We start from the raw sequence: 19,035 nt of genomic DNA on the forward strand, positions 1-19,035 counted from the left end.
GATGAAATTCACAGTATCTCTGTGAATAATTAGGAATTTGAAGACAGGATAGCAATAACAGAGGAATTCAGCTAACTATGTTTAGCTTTTTGGATGGTTAATAAGAATTAAGTGTGTTCTGTAGCTAAGCAACAGGAATTGCTGGAATTTATTCAGTTTTCTTTTTCTTTTTTCTTTTTTTTTTTTTTTTGTTGTTGTTGTTGTTCTTGTGTCTCTTCTTTTCCCTGAGCATTTTTTACATAACTCTGGCTAGACAAAGTGTAGCAGTTTGTAAAACAGATTCTGTAAACGGAAAGGGATGCTAAATGCACGTGTTTCCTTTTTGCTTTATTATTGGTTTTGTTGATTCTGTGGATAATATTAATATTAAAGCTGTAAAGTATGTATTTACATATGTATACTGACCTATGGGAATTTTGCAACCAGCTCTAAAACCCAACGAAAACTGATGTTTATCGCTGTAACTCAAGCTATTAATGTGTGTAAGTCACATCATTTGTACACCTAACACCTAGTAAGTATCAGAATTCTTATCAAATTGGTCTTATCTCCTGCGTGCTGCAGGTAACTGTTTCAGTCCACAATTTCTGCCTAAGGCTTACCCCTTCTGGTTGAACAAGGCAGTGGCTTTCTACTGTTTCTTTCCTTAAAATTAACAAATCCAGAACAGTAATAAAAATCCCTCCATTAGAGTCTGAACAATCCATGGTAAAATGTTTTGTTATTAATTACCTTAATTTAAACAGTGACTCTCACTTTGACACTCTTGAATTTAAACCTCGGTCCATTGATCTTGCAGTGTTCTCGTCTATCACAATAACATATTTTCCCTTTAGCTGACCTAGCAAACAAGTGCTTCAATAGGGAACAGAGTGTAATACAACCTGCTTGTAAACTTTGAAGCTGTTTTCTTCTCTGAGCAATTCCTGGTACATTTTTTTAACCCAAGGTGGAAAAATTATTCTATGCTATGAACGACTGAGATTTTGGGGTACTTTCCTAAATGGTGCTTGAGAGCTGAGCTAGTGTTTCCCGCCCCTCCCCGTGTAGCCTCCGCTGCTCCTCAGACACCTGCTGTGCATGGCAGCTAATCCCACAGCCCTCCTGGTGGGCTGAAGGCACAGCTCCAGGAAAGCCCAGCAGCCTGGCTGAAGACTGGCAAGTATGCTAGCTGCACACTCTCCACCAAGCACTGAGGCAACCAGCTTTGCTCACCATGGAAGAGCAACCATGAGGCGAGCAACAGGCCCGAGAGGTCTCCAGCTGACTGACTGTGGCTCAGACGTTGGCTCCTGGCCAGCACAGCTCCTCAACCTTGACTTGACAGCTACTGCAACCACCTGCCTTCACTTTGCCCACACACTTGACTCGCTTCCTTCAAGCTTCCCTTTCTTGATGAGCAAACTGCGTTTTCATGACAATACCGGCCTCTCTCACTCTTGTGGGCTTCTAACAAGTGAATGTCTGAAGGTCTGGTGTTAGATGTTGGTCAGCAGTGACCCCACAGTCCTCCTGTACAGCGATGAAGGATGACCACACACCAGTGCCTGTGAGGGGCAGCAGGCAGGTAAATCGCTTCCTTTCCAACACGGTGTCTGGCTGTGGTGTTGTGCTGTTTACAGCACACTGTCACTCAGCTGCCACCACTGTCCTTTGCCACTCTGGGAACATTTGGACGTACAACTTACATGACTTTCCTTCTCGTGCGGTGCTTCCCCCCCCCCCCCGTTAAGTACGCGAAGCACGTTAAGCAAACGGCTGGCGTTAATCACTTCGAAAACAGCGGGCGTCGGGCTCTGGAATGGAAGACAACCAGTCCCCGGCCAGGGGACAGTCCTCACGGAAACAAATGTCTTCCCAGCAGCAGCGCGCCAAGCCTTCCTAAATACGCCCCGGTGCCGCTTGTAACTGTGTAGCCAGGCTAAGTAATGTCGCCGTGTTCGTCGCCGGGCTGTGATTTTACACCGAAAACGCCAGCGCAAACAAAAAGCCCACGCTCCGCCGAACGGCAATGGGCGGCCCGCGCCGGACTCGCGGCCGCGGCGCTCCGGTCATGGCGCCCCTCCGGGCCGAGCCGCGCCCTGCGCCTTCCCCGGGGACGGGAGCGGCCCCCGCGCCCACTCCGTGCGGCAGGCAGGCAGGGGGGCGCTGCGGGCAGCGCGGCCGGGCCCCAACGCCGCCAGCGGCCCATCCTACCTCGGCCGCCCCCCTGTGCGCGGCCCGTCGGCGCGGCCCTCGCCCCCAGCCGTGGCTCCTCCCTCTCTTGCCGGTCGGTCCCAGGGCGCAGGGCTGACATCACGCCCGGGGTTTCCATCCGACCGAGGGAGGGAGAGGCTGCGCGGAGTGGCAGCGTGATGGCGGCGGTCGGGAGGACTTAAGAAGCGGTGGCAGAGCAGAGCAGCGTAGCGCCCACTCTGGTTTTCCGTGCGCCTCTCCCTGCCCGGTTCGGGGCCTCATTGTTCGAGCCAGCGGGCGAGCCCGTCGTGCGGGGCTGAGGAGCCGGCGGCCAGCGGCAGGAGTGGCGTCCCAGGCCCCGCCGCAGCCGCAGGAGCTGCCCCCGACCCTGGGCTGCGGCACGAACCTCCTCGCGGGGCGTAGCGCCGTCTCGGGCCGGGGCGATCCTGCGAAGGCCGGGTGCACGGAGGTAGGCAGAGGCCCGCCATGGCTCCTCGCTCTTTCGCCGGCCGGGAGTTGTGCGGCTTCCGAAGATGGAAGGGGGAGGCGGGTGGTGCTGAGGAGATGGGGCCCGGGAGCCGCTGTCGGCCGGCGGGGGCTGGATGCCCGGCGCGGGGCTGGGTTCTTGGGCTCGCTCGCTGTTTTCCGCGGAGGGAGGGAGCCGCGAGGGCCGCGGCGGGCGGCCGGAGCCGAGCCGCTCTCGCTAGCTCCTGCGGGGGGAGCCAGTGTCGAGCCGCCCGGGAGGCAGGAGAGCGGCCGTGGCTTTCCTCTGGCCATGGGGGGCGCCGGGGGAAGCGAGCATGGAGGACAGCGGCGGCCGCCGAGACGCTGCCAGGGAGCTTTGGTCGTGAGCGGCGGCTGTACAGGCCGCGCCGCGAGGGAGGGCCGTCCCCGGCGGCGGAGGGCAGCCCCGGCCCGGGTGCCGCGGGAGCGCCTTGGGGCAGGCACAGGGACAGCGGCCGCGGGAGCGCGGTGCGGGCGGCCAGCGCTGGGAGGTTCGCCGTACAGCAGGAGCCGGGCGGCAGGGAGAAAGTTTCGCCGCCCCTCGGGGTACTTCCCGGGGCCCAGGGGGTGCCGGGCCTGGCGGCGAGGGGCTGCCCGGCGGCGCGGGAGGGCCGCCCAGCGGCGGGGAGCACGGTGCCGGGCGGCGCGGAGCGCGGCCTTGCGGTCAGGCCGTGAGGAGCCGGCCGGCTCACCGCCCTGGCCGCTGCGTCCCCGGCCTCGATTCGCCGCCCCTCGGGGCTGCAGGGCGCCTTCCTATCGCTTTCCCCTCCCGCATCGCCTTTGTTTGCCGGCTGGAGCGGCCCGGGTGTCTGAGATGGTGCCTGAGCGCAGGGCGTTTGAAACCCAGCCCGGAGCGAGGCTGCCCCCGCACCGCCACCCGGTGGGCTCTGCATTGGGATGTTTAATTAGAGGAGACGCCTCGGGGCGGGCGGGCCGCGGGCGAGCCCCTGGCCGCTTTCACACCGCTAAATCTGTGAGACGCGTTGCTCTTTATCCGATTATCAGTGAGTTTAGATTATCAGTGAGTTTATGTTTGCAGGCCATTTACCGTGAGTCTAAACTTTCTCTAGCGGCCTCGGATACTGCAGTGATCCGATTTGAGATGCTCTTGTATGTGAAATAACGATCATTCCATCTGTGGGATCTTGCTTGTCTGATTTAGTGGAGACACCTATTTTAAACGGGACAGTCTTTATCTTCCTGCCTCTACTCACAACTGGATGTAAGCATTATGTGTGTATCTGGAAATGCTTCCACAATGTTTTGTGCATGAAATACATTTTACTAAGCAGATCTTAGCAGAACATTAATATCTATGGGTTTTACCTATATGTTCACATAGGCAGTTTTTCTTTTAAGATTTAGATCTACTTTGTCCTGAAGTCAGTGCTATGGCGAAAGTTAAGCTGCAAGGTACGGTGTAGTCATGGAGTAAACTGTTTTTCTCACCTTACAATGCTAAAGAGGTTGCAATTCCCATAACATTTCCTATTCTGTAGCTAGTGGTTCAGTAGAAATTGCCATCTTTATAACACCATCAATGAGAAGTTGCATAAAGAAACATAATGGCCTTTTTGCTGGGACCTAATTGCAGTCGAACAGAAAGCTAGTCAGGTCTTTCCTCTCTTGCATTTTGTGTATTTCATTTAGTTCTTCCAAGTTTTTTAAAAATATAAGTAATAAAAAGACTGCTTCTCTGGAGAAGATTCCATCTTCCGTGTCCCCCCATCCTGTGTCGTTGTCGTCGTGTCCCCCCCCCCCCCCCCCCCATTTCTGCAGACATCGGGAAAGAGTTTAATTGTTTGGTTTTTTTTTCCCCAGGGAAAAAATTATGATAAAATGATGAACCGTGAACAGGTAACATACAAAAAGCTATTTTAGAGTTAAAAACACGACATCAAACATGGTTCACTGTTAGCGAAAGACTGGGTTATTTTTGGTATCATTTTTACTTGGGAAATACTTTCAAATTGTGTCAGTGTTTTCCTTTACTATTTTAGGTATTTTAGGAGAAACCTTGCATACCTGCCGAGAACACTAGAGCAAACAAATCACCTGGAAAACGTACAGAATACCAAGAAGTGGATTCTCGATATCCACCTCGTGACTTGAGTGGACTTCCGTTTAGCTTTTAAACTTCTTAATAATTACAATGAATGGGCACAGTGATGAAGAAAGCATAAGAAACAGTAGCGGGGAGTCAAGGTAAGCGCTTGCTCATTTCAGTTATTCTTGGCTATGTATATTTTGTTTACTATAGCTGCTTTATATTTGAACTTGGTGCCAAAGCTTCCTGGCTAGCAAGCAGACCATAGGAGGACTGGACATGCTTTCTTACAGGTGCTTAATCTGCTTGTTACATTCATATTGCTTCAGCTAAGAATTGTAATGATCTTGTATGTGCCTTACATAGTAAAGCTTAAATAGTATTAAAACCATATCAGCATCCAACAGAATAGTAGTACTCTTTTGAGGGAAAAAGAAATATTTGAAATGTCAAAAGCTGAAACATTGGACTAGAATGTTAAAATAAAGCTGCTGCCTATAAAGTGCAAGGTGCACATGCATAAAATGTGTTGTATAAAACCCTAACTAAGCTGTCTATAAAGGTGGAGCAGTGGGCTGTTCATATTAATTTTTAATACGGAGTACTTGATTTTTTGCTTTAGAGCTGTCAGAGCAGTATAGCTGAAAGGGTTAACTTTGATTTTGTGTTTTGAAGTGAAAATACAGTTTTCCAGCTGTTTTTTTGATTAAAAAAATTGGTCCTCTAATGTTGAATGCTAGACTCTTCCTGTATTTGGAAAAGCTTGATTAGAACTTGCCTGCATCCATAGGGTGGCTTGGAGGGGTGGAATTAGATTCTCATTCTACTAGAGCAGTGTTAAGTTCAAAAAGTCCCCTCTGTGCTAGAAAGTTTAGACTTCTAGTACTGGAAGTGTGGTGAATGCTGAAGGTTTAAGAAATCAAAGTAGACTTGCAAATAAGAAGTGGTTGTAGACTTGCAAATAAAAAGTGGTTTTAGACTTCTAAGAGGTCGTCATGTCTGTGCTGTTAGTCTACCTGTCTGTCTTTTTGCCCCTGTTTGTGATCACCACCTGTTGAACCAGTTAGCTGATTTGGTCAGAGGGTCATGAAGGAAACTGTTTTGTGGACTTCATGGAAACTTCCAGCTGGGTAGAGAGGGATCTAAATTATTGCCTCAAGTGAAGAAGTGCAAGAAGAACGCACTTGCCAGCTGGTCGGTCAGCATGTGCTGGCCATCAGGCTTGCTCATAGCACAGTGGGATCAAGTGGGAAAAGGGGAAGAGAGAAGTGTTTAGGTGACTTGTGAAAATCGCAAGATCTGTGAACAGTAAAGCTAAAGAAAGTTTAATAACTTGTGTATTTTTATGTCTAATAACTTGTGTATTTTTATGTCAAGCTTCCTGTGACATATGACAAAGGAATGTCACAGAAAGACAGTCAACTTTCAATCTTGCAAATAATTTGTAAATTGATTCATAATCAGTTTTGAAGATTTCTGCTTCCAATAAAGTTGATACTCTTCCAACTATCAAACATATTTGGAGTTTCTTCTAGTAATGGGCAAAATACTTCTGGTTATATAAAAAAACCCCCAAACACAAGGCTTGGGTGAGAAGAGAAATGTAAGCAAATAAAATGGCGTGAGCAGAGCTAGTCTTCTGAATTGTTAAGACCTCCAACAAATATGAACTTACTAGGTACAAGTCTGACTTTATGTGTGAATTTCGGACTACTTGAAACAAGCCACTTTGCTAAAGATAAGTGGGAAAACTACTTTGTATCAAGCTGTGACTGTCCATAAATATCAGTGTATCAAAGCTATTAAAAAGCTGTAGCAATGTGCCAGACTAAACCAGGTGAACCTCATAAAGCTCTCAGCAACTTCATTAAAAGTAAATACAAGAGGGTGAAGAGTACTCAAACTTGGTGCTCACCTGTGAAGTGAGACTTTGTTCTTCATCTCAAATGTCCTGCTGAGCACATCTTAAAGCTTTAGAAAGTTCTAAAATGCTAAAAACTTTTTTCCTAGGCTTGTATCAGTCGTTAACCCCATAGCCTAATTCACAGACAGGTGTTAAAAAGCTTGTTTTCATGTTTGCCTTCTATTATCAGGAAACTTCTTGTAAATGAAAGGTGAAAGCTTTCCATTTTAAATGATGGAACCCTTTTGTGTCTAGCCTAGTTTCAGTATTAAAATAATTATTGCAAAAGGAATGTGACACTTACAGAGTATCTTTATATGACTTGCCCCTGTTTAGTTTTGTTTTTTTTTGCAAGTTTCCAGAACACTGCATGGATTTTACTCGGAGGGGAGTTGCCTTAGCAAGCTGCCACTGCAGGCAGCTTGCTAACTAACTTGGGAAGTGTTGCTTTATTTAGCCTTCAAATCTAGAAATGTGAATTCTACAGAATAGAAGTAGAGATCAGTAACAAAATATGTTTACAGAGCTTCTAGTAGTTCCATCCCTTTCAGAATGCTAGGGAGGAAAGTGGAACAAGTGAAGAAAGCAATTGAGAATTGCTGCTGGGAATTAGTTGCAAAGAGGGTCAAGCTCTCAAGAATATGTAGAAAAGAAGAGGTAAAGGTCAATACAGTAATAATCTAACCAGTGGCATTCGTGATAATGATAAGAAATCTTTGAAAAGTGGTTTTACTTTACAAATTTGACACTTTACAAGTGCAGTAAAGCTGTTCACCTCCTTTTATTGTCTGGTGTAAACTTCCGTGGCTGTCATTCTGGTGCAGTAGTCTTAATAACAATTCAGTATAGCCTGATGTAGGGAAGCTGCTGTCATTACTTCAGAAGGTTAAGAGAAGCAGTGGATCAGGGCTGGATTTACAAAAATACATGGTGTCGTGGATATTGTGTTGTGTTGTTTAATGGGAACACAGTGACTGGCAGAAATTGTGGAAAGCCTGTAGTATCCTCAGCAAGTAGGAGAGCTGGAGAAGGGACTGATTGTAAATGTTTGATTTTATGCATTGGGTCAGCACTGTGGTAAGGAATTATGGCCGTCCTTTACTCCCTGTGACTGGCTGTGGAGGTCAGTTATTTCTTAAGTGTGTGAACGAAATGGCTAATTTGCCATGCTCTTGCACTCCTTTCCAGTGTTGCATCTATTCATCTGTCTGGTAGATGAGCAGAAAACTTTCTCTTGCTGCAGGTGTTGAGCCTGAAGTTCTGTTTTGCTGCAGGTGGAAAAGTGCATCTCTTGTATTTTCATGGTTGAATAACTGGCTGCACTGTTTGGACTTTTCCTGCCTATTTCGGCATCCTCTGAAGCTATAAATCAGTATTAGAGCCAAACATAATGGAAACTGGAGACTAACATAAACACTGTTACCTAACCTTGTTGGTTGATGTTCTGATTTCTGTGTAGTAATTACAGTGGCGTCTACTCTCCAGTTTGTTTACTTGAAATTACTACTCTGGGATATTTTTTAGTAACTCAAGGTAAAATACCACAGATACTGTTCATCTGGACAGCAAGTGAGTGTAGACACAAACTTTATGATACTCTTGAGGTGCTGACTTAAGTAAAGCATCTTCATGCAGTGTTCTTGAAAGCGTTCTGTTGAAAACTTGAATATGAGTAAATACATTCTAGTTAGTAACAATAAAGCTTAATCAGCGAGCAAGGGCAGTTATACCTGAACTGCAAGACAAACTCCAGGTAGGACAGTGTCTGCACAAGTGAAATATTGGTGATGACTGAATAACACTATTGAATCTGATTTAGCATCTCTGCTTTTCCTATGTTTCGTGCAGAACAAGGTATAGAGCACCTGAGCAAACCTTCCTTCTCTGTAGGTAAAAAGGGATACGCTCAGTGCAGCTTATCTGGAAATAGCTGGCAGGAATGTATAGTACTCCCAGTTTTATAGAAAGCAGCTGCTTACACTTTTACCATTCTTCACACACTTGAAAGCTGATGTTAATAGTTTAATTCACTTTGTGAATTGAATAGTCTGTGGACCACAAAAGACAGTCAAGTAAAAACTAAAGACTTTGTCAGGAGGCTTCTCATACTTCCGTAGGAGGTAAAAAAGATGAATGAATTCACTCTTGATCCATTGTTAACCTAGACTTTATACGGGAGTCTAAAAGCTCGGTTCATTCTTTTACAATGTGACTTATGTAGCTTTCTATCTTAGGGTTTGTCTTTCCAGGGTCTTGTGTAAATCAGCAGACTTTGTTCCTCATTGCGTGGTCCTGTCAGAGGCACCTTGTTTTAAGGGGTAAGCTGGTGAAGGTAAATTTAAGATTATTAAAAAGAACTAATGACTCTGTGACAAGATATGTGCTTTTAATCTGTTTCAGAGACTTGTCTCTAAGCCTTTCATCTCCCCCAAAGCATTATCCAGTTTCATTGCATAGGTATTTGAGAGGGTTGAAAAACATCAGGTAAAAACAAACATGAAAAATTATTTCCTTTAGTACTTTCATTAAGCTATGTTGCTTTTCTTGCAAAGTTGTTTATTAATAAATACTACATTCAGGCATAAATTCGTCTTGCTTATATAGGGAGTATCCAGAGACAGTGTTTATAAAACAGGACAGACAAAATTACCTCAGTGTGTCAAACTTCCATACCAAATTATATCTGATATGTGCTGCTGCACAAATGTAGCTACTTGGCTGAAGGGCTAGGTGTGAGAGATGTTTCTTGACTACATCTCCTGGAAGGCACTCTTTCTAGACTTTACACCCGAGTTTGTCAGCATACATGGAACTATACTTTTTCATGTAGAAATCCCACCCTGAAAACATGCTACTCATTTGTAGTATATACTTTTGTATGCCTGCTACTGCAAGTTATTACTGACAGCTAACTTTGTCATCATTGCTGTGGTTTGTTCTCATGGTAGAAAAATAAGTCTAACTCCAGCAGTACCAAAGAGATAATCATTATTGCTTTATCCATCATGTTTGTTTCTATTTCCATATCTTATGATGCTCCACTGTTTTGTACTCCACTGCTGTCTTTGTTTAGATTTGTGTTGGTTTTGTTTTGTGAGGGCGTTTATTTTTCTGAACAAATTACGGTGAATGTAATGTAAGGTTTCTTAATCAGGAACACCTCTAAACACATAATACTGTTTCCATTTTACTGTTTTGTTGTTGTCAGTTTTAATAAGTACTATATATTTGCTTGGAGCTGGAGAGGGGAAGAAGTCTTATGTAACACACTCTTAGAAGAGGGACTTACAAAAGCATAAATTCTATTCTGAGTGGTGGAGTCAAGTGCCTAAAAAAGCACAAATGGCCTTCAACAGTTAATGTTAGCAAATACTGTATTTCTGTGTACAATACTTGTATTCTGTAGCTTAACTTGCTTTGCCCTGTTGTTTCTATCTGTGCTCCTATTTTAGTCTTCATACTGTTTATACTTTCTGTTGGCATTTGGTTTCTTGGAAGACCTTCATCAGTGAAGAATGTGGGGGTGGGGGGGAAAGCAAGTCAAGGACAACTTAGAGTTGGTTAGAAGAGGTCAGCAGTACCAGACAGCAAAGGGAGGACATAGTGTGACAGGGTGAATTAGGATAAATTTGTCAAACACAGGTGAATTGAGAATGACTTGTATGCGGACTGTTTCTGTGATTATATTTAAGGAATGAATGACTTTCTAGCAGAAGAGTTGAATGAAGAAGATAGACTCCTGCTCAGGATTGTCCTGCAGAAAGACTGTCTTGACTGTCTATGGAAAGGGTGAGGGAAAGACAGAAAGGTCGTAATTTGTGCTAGCTGCCTGAAAATGGTGGAGATTTCTCTTTACAATTTTATTCAGGCTTTTTTGGAAGGAGTGTGGTGGGTTGACCTTGGCTGATTTCCAGGTGCCTACCAACCCACTCTTATCACTCCCCTCCTCTGCAGAACAGTGGGGGGAGAGAAAATAAGATGGAAAAAAAACCTCCTTGTGGGTCAAGATAAAGGCAGTTTAATGCAGCAATAGTAAATGTCACACATGCGGAAGCAAAGGAAAACAAAAGATGTTATTCTCTACTTCCCAGCAGCAGGACATGTTCGGCCACTTTCCAGGAAGCAGGGTTTCAGCACGCATAGCCATTGCTCTGGAAGACAAATGTCATAAATAATGAATAGCACACACACTCCTCCTTTCTCTTAGCTTTTATATCTGAGCAGACATCACACTGTGTGGAATATCCCATTGGTCACTTTGGGTCAGCTGTCCTGCCTGTGTCCGCTCCCAGGACCTTGCCCACCCGCAGCCTGCTGGTAGCGGGGGAGGGAGGGAAGGCTGGAGAGGCAGCCTTGGTGCTGTGCAAGCGCCGCTCAGCAGCAGCCAAAACGCTGGTGTGTTACCACCACCTTTCCAGCTGCCAACACAAGGCACAGCGCTGTGAGGGCTGCTGTGCGGCTCAGCCAGACTCAGTACAGCGAAGAAGATAGAGATACATAGGCAAAAATCTAGTTAAGTTGTACCCGAACCTGTACTCTTACTGTACCTCAGGTGTCCACAGCATGGTGGTTATAGTGTCCACTTTTGCCTTTTGCTGAACTGTAAAAGCATCTGTCATGGTTTAACTCCAGACAGGAACTAAGCGCTGCACACCTGCTTGCTTACTCCCCTCTGGTGGGGTGGGGGAGAGAAGTAGAAGGATAAAAGTGAGAAAACTCACTCAGTGAGTTTCACTGAGTTGAGAAAAAGGCAGTGTAATAGGTAAAGCAGAAGCTGTGCACACAAGCAAAGCAAAACAAGGAATTTATTCTCTGCTTCCCATCACCAGGCAGGTGTTCAGCCATCTCCGGGAAAGCAAGGCCCCATCACCATTAACAGTTACTTGGGAAGACAAATGCTGTAACTCCAGATGTCCCCCCCTTCCTTCTTCCCACAGCTTTATACGCTGAGCATGACGTCATATGGTGTGGAATATCCCTTTGGTCAGGTAGGGTCAGCTGTCCTGGCCGTGTCCCCTCCCAGCTTCTTGTGCATCCCCAGCCTGCTCACTGGCAATGTGGAGTGAGCAGCAGATGAGGCCTTGGCTCTGTGTAAGCACTGCTCAGCAAAAACTAAAACATCCCTGTACTACCAACACTGTTTGCGGCACAAATCCAAAACATTGCCCCATACAAGCTACTGTGAAGAAAATTAACTCCACCACAGCCAAAACCAGCACAGCATCTTAAGGAAAGGCAATGACCCTGGTCTGTACAGGAAGAGAAATTGGCAATAAATAATGCACTTTGCCTCCCCTTTTCTGTTAAGGGGAACTCTGAAAAGCAGCAGACCAGAATTGCTGTTCCTGAGATAATATTTATGTAACGGCATTAGACAGCAGTTGACAGGTAAGTAATTGAGACAGTATTCCAGTCCTTGGTTGATGAAATATTTGATGTTCCTTGCATCCTACACCTAGAGATATGATGCCAGAATCTCAGTAATTAGTAGTGCCAGTTCAGGTGATTAATTTTGTGGAGGTCAGTGGTACTACTTTGGACTAGTGGGCATTACTCATTGCAAGAAAAGTTAGTCAAATTATGGACCCTAGCTAGACTACATCAGACAATACTTAAAGCTCTTTAGCTAGGGAAGGAATTGCTTATAGACTATGCTTCAGAAAATATAGAGAACATCAAAGAACCCCATAGACAAAGGTGGAAAAGAAAGTGACCAAGGGTGTTAAGACTACCTCACAGCTATTATCTCCCTGAATTTATATTTTAACATCTTTATTACAGAACTTAGGTTCTGTTTCTTTAATGCAAGTAAACTGTCTTGTTATCAGACAGGGTTTGTATTTAATGGAGCAACTATTTTAAAATTCAGATTTTAGTACAGTGTGAAATTCTCTCATTTATCATTTGGTTTGCAATGCTAGCTTCCATTGATTATTTAGAGAAAATACAAGTTTTCTTCTTAGCTTGTATCTCCTTTCCTTTTCCACTTCAAGGAAGATTAAGCTGTTTCTGGAATTCTGCTGATACGCTTTCTTAACATAAGAGATTATTTCTCTTCAAGCTCTGAAAAACTTGTAGACCTCTGTCAAGCTGGTTATGACTGTTTTGCTTTGTTACAGGTGGCTGTTAGGGTATCCATTTCAGTGGATCAAGAAAATGTCATCTGAGCTCCTGAAAGTTCATATGAAACTTCTGTATTCTGTACATCTCTGCCTATGAACTTCAAAAACTCAAACAATTACATTTTAAAACTTCTGGCAAACAAGCTTTCTAAATTTTCAGTGATGCTGGTAGGCACTACAGTGTAATAGGAGTTCTGCATGCCATTGCCCTTTTTCTTAGTCCTGTCAGCAATGGTATGCTCCATGGGAAAGGGGAGAAGGTACTACACCACATAGCAGTTTAAGCATCTGGAAAAATTACTTGGAGTATGTCACGATGCAGTGTGTACTAAAATTAAAAACTACTAAAACCCCCTTTTTCATTTGAGATCTGTTTAATTTTTTTCCTAAATTTGGTATTGATTTGTACTGTTTTATACTTGAAGACAACAGTCCTTTAGAAATATTGCCTGTTCACTTGTGCTTGTTTCTTCCACTTCTTCACTGGCCCTTTAGAATGTTCATGAAAACAGGGGATTTTAAAAACGCTGAGTCTGTGCCTTTTATGGATAATAATGACACCACAGGGGGAATCAGAGAGGGTAGCAATAAAAACATCAGAAGAGTTAACATCCACTGCTGGTGAGGGTTCTACAAGAGTATTGGTGAGGACTGAAGAATGTTTTCGAAGTGTGGTAGCTCATTCTGCTGCTTGTACTATTGTTAGAGTTGATCAATTACCAATATTAGAGTGAGTGGAGGTTATCTTTATTCGGCAGCGCTGGATGCATGGGGGATCGCTCCACCAAAGTCATGCACACCAAGGGGATTTTTCAGTCCCCTCCTCATACAAGCAACTCATACTATTCATTAACTTTCCAGGAAATCGTTTACATATTCATTACAATTCCAGGAACTCATTTACATATCTCACTAAACTAGTGACCATGATTTAAGCACTTGTCTTTGCCATATTGTATAAACAACAGGAACTTAGGACCAGATAGCCTTTTTAAAGATGACAAATCTAAGGACTTAGCAATTAGTACATCTGTCATGTTAGCAATAAGGGTCCTTGGACGTTTCCCAACTTTTAGATAAACATAAGTACATTATCCTATAGGTAAGTGGTACATCATTCATCATTCAGAGTTATGTGAAAATTGCTGACTTATAGAGCAAAGGTAGGAGCAGTTAAAGGAAAACTTTTAGTTCCATGTTCCTGAGTTCCTCCTTTACAGTGAGGAGATGACAGATGTAAATTTTCTTCCTGAATGCATGTGAGTGTATCAATGTGTGTACCTTTTCTTAAATAATTGCATCCTTACTTTAGGGTTAGCATCTCTCATACTAGGATTTAATCTGAATTACTGCTTATGTGGAAGAGGGTCATAGGTAATCCTATGAAACTGATTACACATTTAAGTTAATTTCTAATAGCCAAGGCTTGCTTAATGTGTCTGAGTTGGGGAAAAGGAAGGCTTCATTACATCTTTTGGATTTTTTTAATCCCTTAGTGTAATGGTCTCCAAAATTTTTGTTTGCACAGATAAAAAAATATTTGAGCACACACCTCCGATGTATGTATGTATGTATAGTTCATGTGTAAATTATATACGTGTGGTGCTTTACTAATACCTATCTTATAAAACAGACATAAACCCTAGAAATTTTAAAAGGATGAGATAAAGATGAAATAATATTTGAAAATATTTTACATTGTTAATGCCAAAAAACCTTTTTGCACTCCCTAAAAAATAGTGAATATTCTTATCTGTTAAAATCTTGGTTTAACACTTTTAACACACCAGTGATACACTGGTTTGAAGGTATGATTCTAAGTTTAGTTTATTGTGGTACTTGGTTTTAATGGCTGGTGTAGCTGAAAAAGATACCTCGCAAAGATAACGTGGATCCAAATGGGAGAATTGCGTTGTTGACTGCACATACAAAATCATATTAATTTTTTGCAATCCCATCAGCTAATGATACAGAGGTTGTTCTCAAAATTTGACTAGTAAGTTTCCCTCTGCTCTAGTGTCAGTTCATGCAAAATAATCAGAAGAGGTTGCAGGTTTAGGTTTTTAACGAATGGGTTCAAAATGCACTGAAACTTGTTGGAAGATTTTTAAACAGGTTAGAAATTTCCGTCTCAAACTTTTTAAGTGTACAGATATGACAGCTTTTATAGGTGACATCCATGGGTTTTGGCAATAAATTCATATAACGATGGAAACCTTTCCAAACATCTGTTCTCAGAATCTATCTCCATAGTATGAGTATCTGTTCGAAAGCAGTTGCTTTCTCACTGTTCAAATGTCACCTTCACCTAGTTCAAATGTCACCTTCCTTCCCTTCATAGGGAGGGGTACACTAAGTGTGTATACTTTTTCAAAAATGTCAGCTAGGTAGCATACCACCGGTGACCACTTGTTTCATAGAAAAGGTCAGCAAATTTTTTTAAACAAACAAATACCACTAGAAACTAATCTTCAAGGTCAGCAGTACTAAACAGTGGACTGAAGATAACGCTAATACTGTGAATGCAAGCAAACAACAAGAAAATAAGCAGAGTTGACACTTGTCCTACTCCTGTACAAGCTCTTAGTCAGCCACACTGCAAGGTAAAAAGCAACAATAATCTAATTGCATCTGACAAGAAGTTGGACCCCAGATATTTGGAATTATCAAATACATATATTTGAAATATGTATTTACATTCACTTTTGTTAACAATTAACCTTGCCTTAAGTGTAAACTGTGCCCGAAGATATTAGCTAACAATAGTATGAAGCCATCACAGGGCATGCCACATGGCATGGAGAATGTAGTTCTTGGTGCTATAAAAATGGCTAAGAATGCATGGAAGACAGCCATGACAAACTGAAGTGCATTTCCTTGTCAGCAAACAGGGCTGAGGGATGCATAGAAAACATCAGTGAAGAATTGAAGAAACAAGTATTAGAACAAATCCTTGTCCTGTAGCCAGTGAACAGGAGAGTTCTTAACAATTCAGTAGAAATGAAGTTAGATCTTTTAATCTTACCTATTTTTTTGTATACACTGTAATTGCATCAAGACCTCTGGGAGTCTGTGGTGCACATGAGGAAGTATATAGGCAGAAACTCTAGTGTAATGTCACCTATCTGTATTAATTTGCATGATCAAAGTTGAAATTAAGCTCTGCTCAACATAGACTAGTCATGTGTGCTTGGACTTCTGTAGTGCTTTTTACTAATTTCAAACTTCTTTTAAGCATGTATGAATACTGCCATAGCATTGTCAGATTTCAAAATGGTTTAGCAAGCCCTTGATGTTTTCCTAGTTTTAAAACTACTTGCTGCTACTCAGTTTGTCTTTTCCCATTTCCTTGTGATGATTAAACACTGTGAGGTAAGACAGCTTAGTAAGACATTGATGCTGTGGCCTTTTCATAAGTTCTTCCCCGCCCCCCCCCCCCCCCCCCCCCCCCCCCCCCCCCCCGGTTTTCTGTCTCTGTGTACCAGTTAGCTGTTAGTCTATGGTAGTAGTCCTGCATTGTCCTTTGGACATGGTATCATTAGGACAGCCCTAAATCACTTGTGGTGAACATTTATTATTTATTTATTCTTTCTTCTTGCTTCTTGTAATTTCCTTTCTTTCTCTTCCCATCCTTTACCTTCTACCTGCAGGTTTGTTTTGTAGTCTTTCATTTGTTAGTAACGTGGTTGAATAGTGTCTTTAAGATTTTTATTCTTGTCAGATGTTACCGTTATTTGATATGCAGTTGGATTAACTGCTCTTCTCCAACTCAAGCCAGTCTGTGAGAAGCAGAGTTTATGAAATAGCTCTTAATTTACTGGTCCTGCTCATAAGCCTAATGGGAATTTATTCCCAGACTCCCAACTTTATCGTAAGTTAGTTGGCAAGATAAGGAGACTGTGTTTTGCCTGAATGGTGAATGCTGTATGATCCACATCTGTTGATAGGTTGGTATTACTTAATGGAGAACTTAAATCATAGCTAGCTGATCTATTCATAAAGGAAAAGATTTGGAATGAGTTGGGTTTTTTGCATCCAACTCCAGAGCAACTAGCATTATCCACTAGACTGTTTTTTTTTCCTGTCTTAGTCCTTTTGGTTTTGAACTTAACACTTTATTCTTGTGTTGAAGAAGATCAAACTGCCTAGAATTTCCCATCAACTCTGAGTCTAACTGACATGATTTTTGCTTACTTATCTAAGGAGATTGGAATTTTGGGGTTTTTTTTACCTTTGGTCTCTCCAGGTTTTATCCTGTAGCTAGTTTACATGTTTCTCCTAACGTTGGCAAGTTGTTAGACCAAGATGCCTTATTCCAGTGCCAGCTTCTCCATGCTACCTTAGAAAAGAGGTGCTGTGTTTTGGTTGCCTCTGGCTGTATGTGCCATTGAACCTATGGTTAGCATTTTATTAGCGTGTATAAAATATTTTACTCCTTTATAGAAAGCTAACTTAATTTCCACCCTTATGGCTTAGTGTTCTACATCTTTTTTTAGATTTGGTAATCGAGATTATTACTGCCCTCTTTGAGGAAGCCTCATCCTGGATGGAATTATTTAATTCCTTTCCCCCGCCTCCAAGGCTATATAGGATTTACACATTTTTGGTGGCTTTTTGTCACTGGGACTTGTCTGGCTGGTATTTACATGCCTCAAGATTTCTCCATGATAAATTTCCTTCTATTTCTCTTCATTTATAGTTAGTGTTGACCTCCACAGTCCCCCTGACATTTACTTACACCACTTTGCTATGCTGAGAAGTGTGGTTGTTTTATAATGATCTGATTTACCCAGCATTAAAGGTAAGGTAATGTTTGTGTACAATAGCACTATTACAAATAAAATATTTTTGGAAGCTCGTCATGGAGTGCCCTTAATTTCTGGTAAACAGTTTAAAGTCTGGTCGTGTTCTGTAGCGGGTCCTCTGCTTTATTTGGCAGGTGAAGTTAGTGCTATAGCATCATGCCTGAAGTAAGCTTTTGATGACAGAAATAGGAAGTCTGGGAGCAGCCTTGTTGCTTCCCTGTTTTCCTCTCAGCAGGTGCAAGGAAACCCCTTCAGACCAAGGGTTCTTCTTTGGTCTGAAGACAGTTTGTCTGAAGACAAACCAACCTTCACCATGGTTGCCTGTATCTCTCTCTTTCAAGAAAGTCAACAGTTGCAGATGGCTGATTGAGGTGCAGTCTACAGGAGTCTGTTTATTAATTGCTTCATTTCTTCTTCACTGGTGCAGCTTTGCTGGCTTTAGCAAAAACTAGAGGAGCTACTTTGCTTCCTTTGTGGTTTTGAAATGTTGTCAATTAAGTATGTTCTACAGCAGAGGATGATAAATTGGCCTTCTCCCCCTGCGCCTCCACCTCCAGCTGACTGTCAGCCAGATGAATTGTGCTGGCTGAGATCAGCTGGGTTTTGATACCAGCTTTTGGTTTTATCATTTTTGATTCTGGCTTCATGTTTACTCTGTAAGTGTTTGCAGTCAATATGTACATAATTTGAAATTATTTTGCTCTGTGGTGGTATAATTATGACGTTTTAATCGTGACGTCTTTTAAACGTGGTAGTATTAACCTAATGAGGAATGTTTTAAAGTTTTAATTCTGCCACTTCTTGAAGTTGGTGTAGAAACCCAAATGTTTTTAAGTTTTCTGAATGGTCAAAAAATGAATATTTTATTTTTTAATTATTGTCTTTCTAAGTATGTTAAATCTGTCATAACATGAGTATACAGCTAGAATAATCTGGCAGCTCAAGTATATGCCAAGGAAGATGCCTTGGCACAAGTTATGCCACCAGCGACAAAGTTATCAGTGACACACCAGGGACAGCAGTTGTCTGTATGATGAATTTTGCTGCTTTATTTTAAGAGAAAAACAGAGTCTGCATAGCTGTTTATTTATTTCTTTAGAGTTACGTGCTTTGAAGTGGTTTTGGTTGGGTTTTTTTAAGGAGTACTGGTCTATAAAGATCGTTTTCAGTCTTGTATTTTGGTTGGACAGGTCTTTGTGGAGTAGACTTAACAGTTAACACGTGTGTGTGTGTGTACGTACAGGGTTTGATGGAGCTAAACAAACATTATGAGGTAGAAAGTTTGCATGGGTAAGAAACATTTTTATCACTTTTATTTCCCTTGCTTGACTTCTTAGTATAAATTTGAATGTTCCTGCTTTATCTTGTTTTTTAAAGCTTCATAAAGAGTATCTGATAATTCCTTGTTTATTTTTAACATTATTAATCTCAGCTTAAGTGACTGCATCCATTTGTCTGGTCTGACTTAACCATTGAATT

The 19,035-nt window shown here is 42.6% G+C and overlaps 1 protein-coding gene across 7 annotated transcripts in view; it reads left to right on the forward strand.

The window, feature by feature from the left end:
- The first annotated feature begins 2,157 nt into the window (after nucleotides 1–2,157).
- The window catches only part of CHD1 (chromodomain helicase DNA binding protein 1), a 61,099-nt gene continuing 44,221 nt past the window's right edge, over nucleotides 2,158–19,035 (forward strand). The window contains exons 1-4 of one of the 7 annotated variants that reach the window (XM_037373027.1): nucleotides 2,170–2,644; nucleotides 4,501–4,536; nucleotides 4,680–4,884; nucleotides 8,864–8,947. In XM_037373027.1, the coding sequence (XP_037228924.1) occupies nucleotides 4,832–4,884; nucleotides 8,864–8,947 (137 nt within the window). In that variant the 5' untranslated portion in view covers nucleotides 2,170–2,644; nucleotides 4,501–4,536; nucleotides 4,680–4,831. Of the gene's footprint in view, nucleotides 2,645–3,683; nucleotides 3,902–4,500; nucleotides 4,537–4,679; nucleotides 4,885–8,863; nucleotides 8,948–19,035 lie in introns of those variants that run through there. The other 6 variants (XM_037373028.1, XM_037373033.1, XM_037373030.1 and 3 more) reach the window with 6 other exon arrangements.

This window comes from Falco rusticolus, chromosome Z (assembly GCF_015220075.1).
Source record: "Falco rusticolus isolate bFalRus1 chromosome Z, bFalRus1.pri, whole genome shotgun sequence".
NCBI classification, from domain to species: domain Eukaryota; kingdom Metazoa; phylum Chordata; class Aves; order Falconiformes; family Falconidae; genus Falco; species Falco rusticolus.